Below are 15,041 nucleotides of genomic sequence, written 5' to 3'. Positions count from 1 at the left end.
GGAACATCAATATTTTGAAATCGCTGCTGACCATTTAACCTCTCCACTTCTCACCTCCTGGTTTGGAGTAATTACACTCTTTGTCCAATAGAGACAGTGAAAGGTGACATCTGAGTTTAAAAAGCTGTAAGAAATTTAATAATTTAATCCTATTTCTCCTGTGTTTAAGGATACCAAAGAGCTCTAAACCCATCAAACACAGTTATGATGAAGCTTTATGAAGTATTGTTCCAAAGTACAAGATTTGTCTTCTGAAGATATTCTATACGGATATAGGTTACCTAAAAATACTGATAAAACCTCTCCCCATCTAGACCTGTAATTAAAATAACTAAGCTCCCTTTAATTTCTTCACCAACAACATTACTAGATGCAAGCAGAGGTATTTTTAAATGAATATATTTGTGATTAAGTGAAAAATGTGAAAACTAAAATTGCTAAAAATACAGATTTGATAGGGTATTATATATTCACCTATATACATGTAATTCATAATTATGACTAGTTAGGAAAATATCTAAGGGAAAGGATAAATGTTGCAGCAACATATTTTTATATTCTTTGGTATCTGGTACCTTCTTGGTAGCAAGGAATTCAAGCACAGTGGTAGGAGATTTTTCAGTGGGTTTAAAAAAAGTATCAAACATCTGCAGATATATACTAGCAGTTTGGTTCCTTTGCATTTTACTTACAATACACTAGCAAGCCACAAGACAGCTCTAGACCTAGGAGATGGAAACATTTAGCAACTTTACTGGATAACACAGATTCCTCAGCAGTGAACTTCCCTTGAGGGCTAAGATTCAATCATACCTGCACTAAAACCAAACTACTATTTTGGGATCCATGCCATGCAGGGTCAGCAGTAACTCCTTCAGGACAATATTCTGAGATACAGCCAGGATTACTTCATGTCATCCTCTCAGACATATTTGCTTTTTTAACTGTCAGTTTTGCAAACAGGTGGATCAAGCTAGTGCAAGATAGGGAAGCATACACGGAGAATATCTGAAAACACCACGATCTACAGACTCCTCAGTTCTGAAGAGAGGACCTTGCATGAGTGTAAATCTTAGGAGAACACTATGGAAAGGAATGTTATCTTCTCCACAGATATCCATCTTGGAATTCAAACTGTTCCGGAGATGTCTCCAAGGAGAGACGAGAGAGACTGCAACATTCAGAGATAAACACAATGAACATATCTTGAACAGGAACAACAGTGGTGCACATGAAGAACAGAATGTCAGAAGTGGGCAAAGAAATGACAGATCCTTATCCTAAGAAGGACACTATGAACAGAGAATTCAGCTAGGCTACAGAGAAATTATTTCTCAACATAGTTGCAGCAGATCACAGTTTTGTATTGTTACTTTGGTGTAGTGGGAGTCATTCCAGAGCAAGTCCCTCACCTCAGTATTAATTTAAAATAAAAAAATATATATATATATTCTGGAATAATTGACTTGCTTCATTTTGTTTTAGTCTAGATTGTCCATAAATTAACTGTTCTTGTACAGACTTCCTGCAACATGATTATTCTTTTGTATGTACCAGTGTTTTGTATGTATCAGTGTTTCTACGAGCACAGATTTACAAGCACTGCACTCCTCTTTTAGATTTGAAATTAATGTTTTTTTAGAAAAAGAAACATCCAATTTCAATCAGTATTTTTCCACCAAAAGTAACTTGCTAATTTTTGTCCCCATAGTTCTATCAGAGGTAGGAAGTTCTAGCTGGAGGTTGAAAATTTCAGTAAGTTACCAGTGAAAGTAAAAGGAAAAAAAAAAAAAAAAAAAAAAAAAATCTAACCTAGTTTCAGCAGGTTCTGTCACTTTCAGATTTGTCCAAAAATGTTACATTAAAAGTTGTCACTAAGATTACGAAAGCAGTAACTATTCATCCACACTTACCTAGTCTCATACTTCTCATCAATACAAAATAGACGAATACAGACAGCATTTGAAGCTCCTCTGTACACTGGACGGAAAGTATCTTTTTCTTCAGTCTCAAGGAGGGGTGCTGCTGAGGCTTTAAAATCTTTGTGCGTGATATCATCTAAAAGCAGTTCAGGATGGGAAATGGTAGTCAATTCACCTTTCTGCAAGAATAAGAAAAGTGATCACTTAAAACATTACAGAAGATTTTTTTTTTTTTTAATTAAAGTCTTGTATCATTCCTATCTTAGAACATTCCAAGCAGACATGCAGGGATGTAGTTTTTACCCGTCACGTTGACAAACACGAAACTTTGAGGAGGTATTTTTAATATGCTTTCATTTCTAAAACACTAGATTAAAATGTTCTTTAAAAATATAGAAATTCTTGTCAAAGACCAATATATTCATAAAATAATAGTTATCTTCTCTGGAGATATTCAAGTCCCGTCTGGATGCCTACCTGGGAGGCCTGCTCTAATGAATCTGCTTTGGCAGGGTGGTTGGACCCAATGATCGCAATAACCCCAAGCAGAGCTACAGGTTGGGAGCTGAGTGGTTGGAAAGCTGCCTGGCGGAGAAGGACCTGGGAGTATTGGTGGATAGTTGGCTGAATATGAGCCAGCAGTGTGCTCAGGTGGCCAAGAAGGCCAACGGCATCCTGGCTTGGATAAGAAGCAGTGTGGCCAGCAGGGCTAGGGAAGTGATTGTCCCCCTGTACTCGGCTCTGGTGAGGCCGCACCTCGAGTACTGTGTTCAGCTTTGGGCCCCTCGCTACAAGAAGGACATCGAGGTGCTCGAGAGAGTCCAGAGAAGGGCAGCGAAGCTGGTGAGGGGCCTGGAGAACAAGTCCTACGAGGAGCGGCTGAGGGAGCTGGGGTTGTTCAGCCTGGAGAAGAGGAGGCTCAGGGGTGACCTTATTGCTCTCTATAGGTACATTAAAGGAGGCTGTAGAGAGGTGGGGGTTGGTCTATTCTCCCACGTGCCTGGTGACAGGACAAGGGGGAATGGGCTAAAGTTGTGCCAGGTTTAGGTTGGATATTAGGAAGAACTTTACTGAGAGGGTTGTTAGGCATGGGAATGGGCTGCCCAGGGAAGTGGTGGAGTCACCATCCCTGGAGGTCTTTAAAAGACATTTTAGAATGTCTTTTTCCCGGAATCTCAATAAAAGTCCCCAGTTCATCCATGCTGGTGTTCTTCCCCTCCATCTCGTCTTACAGGACTCAGGTACAGCCTGCTTATGTGCCTGTAAGATTTCTTTCTTGAGGAGCCCTTCAGGAGCGACTCCCAAGGGACCCCTGCAACAAGTGTCCTATTCAGGACAAAGTCAAAGTCTGCACTCCGGAAGTTCAAGACAGCAGTTTTGCTAGTTACCCTTATGACATCACCAAGGATAGAAAACTCTACAATTTCACGGCCACTCTGCTCAAGACAGTCCCCAGCTTTCACATTTCCCCCCAGTCCTTCTCTGTTAGTGAAGAGCAGGTCTAGTGGGGCACCTCCCCTGGTAGGCTCTTGAAACAGCTGTGTCACAAAGCTATCTTCAGCACAATCTAGAAACCTCCTGGACTGGTTCCTCTGCACAGTATTATATTTCCAGCTTATATCAGGGAAGTTGAAGTCTCCCATGTGAACAAGTGCTGGTGATCGTGTAACTTTTGCAAGCTGCCCAAAGAATACCTCATCCATCTCTTCATCCTGAGTAGGCAGTCTCAGTAGACAGACCCCCACCAAGATGTCACCCCTACAGGCTTTCCCCTGATCCTTATCCATAGACACTCAACTTTATCATTCCCAACCACAAGCTCTTCAACATCAAAACACTCTTTATATTAAAGAGCCACACTACCACCCTTCCTACCTTGTCTATCCCTTCCAAAGAGCTTGTAGCCATCCATCATAGTACTTGAGTCATGGGAGTGATCCCACCACGTTTCAGTTATTGCAACTAGGTCATATTTAGCTTGTCGCACAATTGCTTCTAGCTCCTCCTGGTTGTTGTCCGTGCTGTGTGCATTGGAGTAGATGCACTTCAGATGAGACATCTGCCTCACCCCCAGCTTCAGTATTGTTCCCCTAAGCACTTCTCTGGTGAGCTGTTTTACCCCCCTTCCCCCATCACAGCTAGTTTAAAGCTCTCTCGATGAGTCATGCTAGCTCCTGCACCAGGATTCATTTCCCCCTTTGAGACAGGTGTGTTCCATTCATTGACAACAGACCAGGGGTCAAGTAAACTGCCCCATGCTCAAAGAACCCAAAATTCCTGTCTCAACACCAGCCTCTCAGCCACTTACACATTACCCTTGTTTTCCTAGCCTGCTCCATGTCCTTCACCTCCCCAGAAGGAATAGAACAAAACACAACCTGTGCTCCCACTCCTTGAACTATTCACCCTAACCCCCTGAAATCTCTCTTCATAGTTCACAGGCTTCTCTGAGCGATTTCATCGCTGCCTGCCTGACCTATGAGTAATCAGTGGGGTGAACCAGCTCTGGGAGTTTTCTAGTTATGTCCCTGACCCAAGCCCCAGGTAAGCAGCACACTTCCCTACAGCTCAGGTTTGGTCTGCAAACGGTGTTCTCCGTTCCTCTGAGAAGGGAGTCGCCTCCCACAACCACCCTTCTTTCTTTCCTGGCAGAGGCAGTCTGAATGCGTGGAGTCGACTGCCTCGTCCTTGGTAACCTCTTCGGGGAACCTTCCCGTGCCTCCCCCCCCCTTCACAGTCCAATGCTACAAACCTATTGCTTAGGGGGGCTTGGGGATGTGAGGGAAGCAGAAGGAGAGTTTGCTCAAAGTGCCAAGCAGGGAACCTCTCCCAGCCCGTTCCCTGTCAGCCTCTCTCGGGAGAGCCGGCACGTGCAGCGTGCTCACACTGCTGTCCCGGGCCACGAAGCAAGGGACCGAGGTCCCCCTGTAACTCATGGGTGGGTGCTGCGGTTGCAGCTGCACCGGCTCCATGGCAGCCAACCTCGACTGTTGAGGTTGTCTATTTTAGTCAGTGGCAGATGTGCATCAGCAGTCCCCATCCTTTTTCTCCCTCTGTGCCACTTGTTCCAATTCCCATGCTGCCCACTGTTCAGGTGGAACTATATGGGAGAACTCCTCTGGTTAATCACAATTGCCACCTCCACACAGACCCTAGCTAGAGCAGCTTCTGAGCTATGCAGGACAGCAGACACTAGTGTGGGCACATGCAGCGGACAGTGCAGGAGTGGAAACAGTGCTTGTCCTAGCAGCCTCCACGTCTTCTTCAAATTAACTTCAAAAGTTAGCAGCACTGCTGTATAGAGGGGTATTACCTGCACAGCTGCATCTTGGTCGCTAATACATTCCACATTTTGAGATGAAATGGACTCTGCTTCCTGACTTGTTTGCTTGCTTTTATCTTCATCTGCGTAATGAAAAAGAATAAACGTGTAAAAATGAGAGCGTAACCATCAGAATCATAGCAGTAACTAAAGAGTAAGTGTGCCAAACTGCTCCTGTTGACAGATTTCTTTTATTTATTTGTAATACCCACATTTAAAATAGACTCCTGTATTTACTTGGCTAGAACTTCATTAGACAATTTGATCTCAAGGCAAAATCAGATAATTGGCTTTAAAATAGGAATTGAACAAGACACAGTTGGGAAGCAATTTCTAACTCTTTTATTACATGTAATAAATGTTGACCCTATCTGAAGAGAAAAATATGAGTGAGTAGTGTATTGACTGGTATCTTAAACTTTGTCTGCTGCTACCTTTTTTTCTGATGACCATAAGAATGAGGAAGGCTCTTGATCCTCACATTAATTCTCCTAACAGAACTGAAATTCAGAATAAAACCTAGGCAAGCCATAACCCTTACTTATTGGAACAAACAGGGACAAGAAACAGGGATTGAAATTCCCTTCTCATTCGCTGAATTTAACTAGCTTTATAACTCCTATTTCATTTCTTATAAAAAGTGATTGCCATTTGGTCAAGGCTTCTCAGTTTGTCTATTTTTGCCTCTTTATCTCATCTAAAAAATGCTCTTCTCTGCCACTTTTCCTGGATGCTGAAGCAACTGCTTCAAAGCACTTCATCAACCATTGCAATTCTTTCGTGTATGATTTTTCAGCCAAAAAACAGACACTCATTGAACTGCATGCAGAATGCCCACAGTAGCCATGACCACAGGTGTGGCAGGCTTTTAGACATTAGCAGCATTAAAAAAAAAAAAAAAAAAAGGCTCAGTGGAAAGGAAATACAATTGACAATCAAAGTCACAGAAACCAGGTTTTAAATCTACATGAAAGATCGTCCTACCTTCTTCAGCAACATTACAGTGTCACTCTAGTTTAGTTCATCCCAATTAGAGTAGTAATATTTTTGTGAGTAAAACAGCTCCCTTAGCTGATAGGGTTAAATTACTTGCAACCATGTTATGAATCGATTTTTAATCAATGACTGACCTGAGAAACAGCCAGAATATATACGTACATGATGCAACATATATGTTTACATACCTACTGATAAAGTGCTGAATCCAATTAAAACAAACACCTACATATTAGGGAGTTTAACTAAATATTGTTATATGCATTTTTTGCCATTCTACCCCTTTGGCTGGGAGCAATTCCAGAGCTGATAATTAAAATGTTAACAAACCACAATAAAAATGTCCAATACCAGTGTGGAACATACACAATGCATTATATTTTATTTTAATTACATAACCTGTATCTTAAGACAGATTTTGACAGTTTACACAGCAACACACAACAGCCCTACAGAACTCTACTGGTACCTGGCACCAATGTGAGAGAGCAGACCACTAACTTTCACAACACCTTGATGCTCATTTGACAGCAGGCAATCACCCTTCCAGCACATGTAAAGTATTTTGGGGAAAGCACTTGCTAAATCTGCATGCTAATGGATTATTCCCTTTAAAGTCAGTAGAAGGTGAGGGTATTCAGAACCACAGATCACCTGATAACCCATAAAGGCCACGTCTAAAGTTAATGCTATGAACTAAAATTATTCTAGTCATCAACCTGGAGAAGAACCATTGAAGTACTAGCAAAGCCTACATAAGACACCAAATAACCACTTAAAATTACTAAAGCTAAATGTCAGCTGCTCTTTTTTAGTCCTTGAGTGTCTCTCTTCAATAGTTCTGCCATTCCTTAAATCATCCCCTCACTAATCTTACAGATACAATCTCAGTTTACTGCATTTATATTAAAAAATGAAGTCTGAAAATAACTTTAACCAATAAACTCTTGAGATATAGGTATCATGGCTGTAGAAAACAGATCAGGCCAGTACATCCCTGCATGTGAAAGCTCCAGTAACACAGGAAAGTCATAGTTTCTGAGCTCCAAGAGAAGGAGAAAAAAATTCAAAAATTACAGCACAATAGGATTCTTCACTCCTCTATCTGGATTTGGTAAATCCATCTAAGCTACATTCATTGACATGAGCATTTTTCTTCATAGAGTAATGAGCTTTCTTCTCCTTAAGGAAAAAAAAAAAAAAAAAGTTTAGCCCAAAGTTTTTTTTAAAAAAATCTGTTATCTGAAGATCTGTTTCGCTGTTAGCAGAAAAGAATGCAGATGCAATTTGCAGGGCAAGAAGAAACACAGGGGTTAGAAATCATGGTTTCTCCAGGGGTATCACAGATGTGAGACTTCACAGAAATGATCAAATGTCGTTTTGATTAACCCAGCTACACTTCTCATTATGAACAGCCTTGCAGGTGTCAAAAGTTAATTAATACAAGCCTCTTGTTGTCATGTAAATATTGATATGTTGTTTCTGACTTCACACTAAAATGAAATCCCTTAATGGCTCCACCATTCACTACTGTCAAATATAGCTGCATCACTGTTTATATATATACTGTACACAAGTGACTGCAAAGAATGTAAATATCGTTGCGCTCAGTGAAGTATGGAACATGAACAAAAAGAAAATTAAAATAATTCTGTGATTGCTAGGTTGTTAGCAGAGGTATCAGTCAGCAGGATCAAGAAGCCAGTTCAACATGAAGCCTGATGAAAAGCCCTTGAATCATTCCCACTGCATCATAATGTTTTCTGGCTACTAATCTGTGACACCATATAGAGTAACAACCAAATTACTGTAATTATCCTGAAATGTAAGTGGCATATCAATATTGTGTTAAACACAGATTTTTGTACACTCTTTCATTATTAGTCAGTACTACATTTTGAAAGGAAAAAATACTATCAACCTGTGGTCTCTATTTTTAAGCTAACGAGCTTGAAAAAAATATCTTTTTTTTTGTTTTGTTTTTTGTTTGTGTGTTTGTTTTCTCATATGGGAACATGTGAATACTCCACAAAGGAATGTGGCTCACATTTTAAATTCTCAGCCTTTGAATTCAATAAAAGAAAGTTGAGGTCCTCTATTGATATAAGATGCAAAGTTAGCAAAGCTTCCCTAGACAAAAGACAATTTGGCAGCACATTTCCAATACAATAGACCACAGAAATGGTGCCATCATTATAACAGCATTTATATAGCCATGTGCATGTTATGGTATATAATCAAGTTTAAACTACTTGTCAATGACACTATAGTAAATTACAAGGACATAGGTAGGACCTTATATTGGAAAGGTTTATCAATCGACTACCAGGTTGGAACTATCATTTGGGTCTCCATTTACCAAAAAAGCCCAAGATACAATTCATACAATTCCCTTTTCAAACTAAATTTTTAATAAAATGAAGAAATCAGACAGAAGGGGAACTATGCTTATGCTTTTTTGTTTGTTTGTTTGTTTGTTGTTTTTGGCAATGATGGCCAGTGGGGGGGTGTGTGTCTCTAAATAAAATTCTTTATTAAAATGGTGGGCTCTTTTCTTTTCTTTTCTTAATAATAAATAAATAAATAAAGGAAACACCACTGCTTTTCCTGGATGTTTTCACGTATGACTACTGAGATGAATTTTGACTCATGTCTCATGCAATAATAAAACCTGAATCAGAGCCTTTTTTCCAACCATTTGAAAAATGCAGTCTTCGTGTTTACATAAACAATTTGTTAATAGTTTATAAAAGACATTTATCAAATATCCATCACAAAGCATATATTTTCAATAAGCCATATAAAACTTTAGTAACTTGCGACAAGCTAACACTTTATTGAATTGATTATTATTAAAGGTTAGACAAATAACAGTATATATTTGTTTGTTTGTTTGTTTTCTTTCTCTCTTTTTCTCTTTCTCTCTTTCTTTTTGGCTATACTGGGCAGGCATAAACAACAGTTTGCAATGCTTTAGGACAAGCAAAACTATTTTAAGATGTTATAATTGTTTATGTTCTAAAATGTAGAGTTACCACAATAGCTTTTATTATTATTCCATGATAATAGAATTAATATTCCTGAGCAATATATAGCCATGGGCTACCTCTAATTTTACTGTTAAATTTCTAGTGGCTCACCCTCTAAGAATGGTATCAGAGCCAGGCAATTCACTGATGATAATCAAGTTCCTTCTCAGGTGTCTGTCTTTGAGACCCTCAATGATTTGTGTTCAAGTTATCTGAAAAAGCCTACCAATAATTCTCTTTCCCCAAGGCTGCTCTTGAACACAACAAGCTTGAAATCTGTGGCTGTAGCTTAACAGAATTGCAGCTGCAAGTGCACCCACAGGCTGCCCACTCAGCAGGCAGATGGAGGAGACAGTAGGGTCATAGCAGCTCCTGATGCCGTTCTCTTCTGGAGACAGATGTTGAGAATTGTCTCAGTGCTGAAGGCAGGTATTTCAGAGGATCCATGACACAAAACTTATTTGCCACTCCAAATAGAGGTATACTACTCCTTTTTTTTTTTTTTTTTTGTACTTAAAAAGTAAATACAGCATTGCAAACAACCAACAACCACCAAAGGTAATACAGCTTTTAAATGGAGAAGAAAAAGAGAGGGAATCATGTCCGAGATTGCTAACCAATGTGCTTAACGTGCTTCTCAAAAGCACTCAGATGCTAAGCTGGTGTTATAGAAACCTGAAAAGAATCATTTATGCTGATTTTACATGCTTTTTTTTTTAAAAAAAAACAATTAGAAAATCCAATAGCTCATTATTCCAGACTATCCAGGCCCCTCTGGGCAGCAGCACAGCCCTCTGCCATACCGGCTCCTCCTTCCAGTTTTGTATCATCAGCAAATTTGCTGATTGAAGGGATTAGGTGACATATATGTCTAAACTTCCTGCTGATATAGCAGTAAGACAGAAGTCAAAGGGAAGTCAATACTACTCATAGTTAATGAGAATTTAAAATACTGAGATAATATTTGTAGTTTTAAAATGAAATATATTTCATACTTTTCTGCACATTTTCATATAGCTTATTGAAGAACTAATCCCGAGCAAAATTTGCATGACTTTGCAGGGTGGGAAAGTTCTTCCCAAACTTCGTTCCTGACCAAACAGTGCAAGGAGGGCTGTCCCAGAACTGCAGGAAATGAAAAACAGGTCTAGTTTTTAGAAGAGACTATCATAAATGATATTTCTTCCTCCCTCAGTCCTATCTACATTTCTATATGTGTCTGTCACCTCTTTTGAAATAATACTCCTGAAGTTCCAGGAGCGTGGACTGATACAGGACAAGGCAGCTGGGTTCCTTCATCTCTTACTAGAAATATTCTTCTTTGCAGGGGAGGGGAAGTCCACAAGTGTGGCTGGAAGGCATTTTTTTTCATTCCCTTTACTGTTCCATGGCTTTCAGCTATGAGATACCAGCTGGAGACTGCTCTGAAGCTGCCCAGTTGCATTTTTGCCTGGTGCTTTGTGTTCAAACAAGCAGGTATGTAACAACCTAGTGGTGTTTCTTTAATTCTATTACTAATAACTAGCAGACAGCAAAATGCTGCCCTTCTGGACAAAAAGACCTTCAACACCGAAAAATAATGATGACAGCTGCAAATTATTAGTGGTCTCTAAATAGGCAACATATTCATGTTACTGCAATTTGTTAGTTGCAGTAAGATGGCTTGTAGGTGGTTTGTCATATTGTGTCCAACACAAAAATACAATGAAAACAGTTTCTGATCTTCCAAAACCTTGTAACCTAAATGACTGCAAACAGTAAGCAGACAGAGCAAAAAATGGGCCTCAAGGAAATAAGAGGGCACAAATCACAAGACAACATGACAGCCACTGATAACCAGCTGCTTAGCGGCTGACATACATTAGAACCAAGTTTAAAAATAAAGTCTTAATATAACAGCACAACTGTAGCTAACTGATGAGAAGTAGACACTATTCTTTGGCTTTCCAAAACTTGAAATCTACTTATATCTCATACCTCTGTTTTGATGAGAGTCTTCAGTGTGACACATTGTACAGACCAGCTCCCCTGAATTAAAAAACACCAGGCAACCATCTCCAAAGCGCAGACACATTCTTTTTTTCTTACTAATATAAGCCTATGTCCTCTTCCATTTTTTTTCAAAACCTGTTCAGAAGCTAGAAATAAATGCACCTTGAATCTGCCTATAATTTTAGCATATAGGTACCTTCTGGAATGCTTGGCTCCTGTGGTGCTTTGAGAACATCTTCAGGATGTGGTTTACAGAGTCCATGGAAAGGCCCTAAGTCAAAGCACGCGTGAAACAAGGAAACATCTACTTGAGAGCATAAGCTCATGAATCCCACTACAGTGTCTCCAGCCTGCAATATAAAAACAATGTCATACACACATAAAAATTGAGCAGATAATTTTAGTTGAGGAAAAAAAAAAAAAAAGGTTGTGAGGAGGAAAGGGGGAAAAAAAGGGCAAAACAAGAATTTCAGCATACTAGCTGTAGCTGTGTGTAAAAGAAAAGTATAAGGGAAAGTTAAAGATCTTTTTTTTTCAATTAAGTGTATTACACCATCTATATTAGATCTTCTTCTTCTGGTAATGATTTGCAGGGGGATTAGAATTATTTATATGGACCAAAATATGATCTACTGTTTCAATATAACACCCTTCTACTAGAGAACTCCAAAAGGGCATAATTTTTCCTTAAGTGCAACTAACCTACAATCTGGATTTAGCTAACCATAATGGTTGACTAATCATTTGATGCTATTTCGTAAATAAAGTGTGCTCAAACTGAAAAGCATATTTTATTTTCCTACAAAAAAAAAAAATTGTACAGTATGTAAAAAGTTCTAAAATGTTATACGGTATGTATTATAAAAAGCAATTATAAGCATTGAGTATTTTCAGGTTCTAAAAATATCTAATAATCAGCCTTCAAAAAAAAAAAAAAAAGCCCTGGGAATGACAAGATCCCTGTAACACTGAAATGGCATGTCACTTTATGTTTGATTATTATTACTGAAAGTTTCCAGAAAGTTGCAGTGTTGAGATGAAAATAGGAAAATAGACTCTGGAAAATTAGAACCAATATGTTGGAGGGGTTTGGCTTCAAGCTGAGACCAGTCTAGAAGTAGGAAACTCTTCAAATGTTATTCCTATATTCAACTTTCTCATAAAACAAATAATCAAAATATTTTTTTCCTTAATACACATAATGAAAGCCTTCTTTAAAAACATTATGAAAACTCACAGGATGGATTTGTATAGCTGTTTTATTCTGCCATCAGCACTCCAATAAAAATTAAAAAAAAATCAAGTTTAATTTTTTTCCCCCAAACAACAAGTGATTGTTTGTTTGCGTAACTGAACAAAAGCTGGGTCACTGCAGTTGTCTGGCTGCTGTGTAATTTTAGGCCCAAGGCTCAGCAGAGGCTGATTAACCAATCCATCTACCATATGTGCAAAAAGAGGTTGCCAGCTTCATTCTCTGCAGGGAAAATTGGCATCTATCTTGGTTTGCATGGAGGTGTCTTTCACAGCAGCACAGGCAAGTATAAAATATGAGGGCCTGAAACACCTTTTGCTGGTATCATATCGAGCTATGAACGTACAATTGAAATGTATTATTTATAAAGATAGCCGTTTGTAATGTGCTATTACACTAATGGCTTGTTGTTTCCTATTTGGCTTCCAATGGCAGTGATTACATGTTAAGGTTTTATAAAATCATTTGGTATAGAAAGCAGACTTCTGGAATTAAGTAGGTTATGTTGCCTATCAGCTTACGATATCATGCACAGTTACTAACGCATGAAAATATTAAGAGGAATTTTCAGACGGATAGCTATTAGTACCTCTTTCTTATTTAAATTAATTCCTGAGTTTCTGTCTTCAATTCAGCATAAATCCGACTGCCCCAGCCAGGAGATGGAAAAAAATACATCATTTTTAACTAAGAAATTATTACTGGCTACTAGTTTTCACATGCAATATTAATTTTCACAAGGAATTAAAATTGGTTATCTATAATGTAAAATGTCTAAAACAGTAACCCTTTTTTCAGAGTAGCCTGTTCCAATTACTTGGAAAGAATCCACACAATTACCAGGAATTGCTGCTTCATTTATTTAACAGGAGATACCACTCCTAAAGAACTGAGATAAGCAAAGAAAGTGGCAGAGGGCATTATGTGTGTGCAGATTATGAATTCTACCTTCCAAAAGTGAGCTTGTTCTTTTTATTCATTGAGCTGCAGCATGAGCTACTTACATTTACATCACTAACATGGTGATTAGATCAAACAGGAGCATATGACAGACTGACCTCACAAACAACAGCTTGATTTTCTTCATCTTGATGTTCTATTATATCAGCAAGGAAATATTCACTATAGGTTTCTTTCAGAGTCTCACTCTGACGCGTCCAGATTGGCATGAGATCATTGTAATCTTCCAACCTATAAAAAAGAGATTATGTAATGCCCTAAAACTCTCCTATTAACAGGTCCCAATACCTCTGTTCCCCTCTGTTAGCATACTGACAGATATTAAAAATACCTGATCCAAAGCCCCTACCAGTGAAGAAGTAATTTCACGTAGGACATCTAACACACACTAAGTTGGTAGCCTCAGCACCACAGAGACAAAAGCATTATTAAGAGCCAACGCAACCTTCCTTAGAACTGGATTTCGCCATGGAGATGGCTATCTTTTCCCCAAAGCAGAAAATATGAGGGTAGCCCTGTTCAAAATTTTCTTGCCTAAGGCATCTCAGGCCAGGTGGATCTGGGCTTTTGGCCTCATTTAAAATAATTACACTCAGTGAGCCCAATCTCAGTTTGTTAAAGTTGGCAGAGATCTCAAGAAGAGCTACACCAGTGCAATTTAGGAAGTCAGTTGTGTCTGTTAAGAACAAGAAGAGAAAAAAAAAAAGAAAAAAAAAGAAAAAAAAATACAAAATAGTGCCTTCTTGTATGGGAGAAACAGTGGTGAGTATTGGCTAGATTACTGTTATTACACACAGCAGTGTGGGAGTCAACTGGCAGAAATTGAACCATTATGCCTTTGTAAGGTCAAGTTAATGCTCCACCATTGAAAAAGATACAAAGGCCAAAGTGCAATTACTGTATCCCTCTGCCTCATGAAAAGCCTTCTGCATAGGTGGGAGCGCAGTTCTGCCTCTGCTGCCCCAGTCTGGCGTCCGTGCTGCTGGCGTAAAGCAGCCAGAGCTGACTCCTAAGCTGTCCAAGTTTCAGTGTTAGAATCATACAGGCCCCAGACTGCATGGATTTTTATTTAAATAGATAACAGGCTCTTTCTCATCAATCAACCTAAAAAAAAGTTAATTCTTTAGCAGGATCAATGCAAGTCTCCCCAAAACCTCACTGCTTTTACCAACGTGTACAAATTGCCATCAAGGAATTCAACAGAGGTATGTGCTGCACCCGTGGCATGTAGGCCCGGGCCAAGCAGCTCCAGCACAGAACACTTTCCCGTGACAGGCTGAAATCGCTGCTTTATTTCTGTAAACAATGCCAGAACGTAAGCGGTCCGGGAGACAACTCTGCAGCTCCGAAGGGGCTCAGAAAAGTCGGCCTGCGGTGGGCAGCGAGGAGGGGCCGCTTTCACGGCACGGTTAGGAAATCCCTTCCTCCTAGCGTGCTTCAGACCACCTTAGGTAGCGCAACCGTGTGAGGAAGGTGACCCCCGCGGGAGGCAGCGTGCAGCACACCCCAAGGAGCGGGCGCCCAGCCCGGCACAGCCCCGCCGGGCCGCCCGCAGCTGCCCCCCGACG

At 39.6% G+C, this 15,041-nt stretch overlaps 1 protein-coding gene across 4 annotated transcripts in view; it reads right to left on the bottom strand.

Annotated features, from left to right (window-relative positions):
- Nucleotides 1-15,041, bottom strand: part of CFAP61 (cilia and flagella associated protein 61) — a 103,445-nt gene that overhangs the window by 79,355 nt on the left and 9,049 nt on the right. For all 4 annotated transcript variants that reach the window (XM_038176766.2, XM_072035186.1, XM_072035187.1 and 1 more), the window contains 4 exons: nt 13,572-13,704; nt 11,458-11,611; nt 5,236-5,327; nt 1,914-2,101 (listed from right to left, as the gene is read on the bottom strand). In XM_038176766.2, coding sequence (XP_038032694.2) covers nt 1,914-2,101; nt 5,236-5,327; nt 11,458-11,611; nt 13,572-13,704 — 567 coding nt within the window. The remainder of the gene's footprint in view (nt 1-1,913; nt 2,102-5,235; nt 5,328-11,457; nt 11,612-13,571; nt 13,705-15,041) is intronic.

Source organism: Anas platyrhynchos, chromosome 3 (assembly GCF_047663525.1).
Source record: "Anas platyrhynchos isolate ZD024472 breed Pekin duck chromosome 3, IASCAAS_PekinDuck_T2T, whole genome shotgun sequence".
Taxonomy (NCBI): Eukaryota; Metazoa; Chordata; class Aves; order Anseriformes; family Anatidae; genus Anas; species Anas platyrhynchos.
Note: the sequence above shows the minus strand (reverse complement) of the source record. Positions and strands in the feature narration are given on the sequence as shown.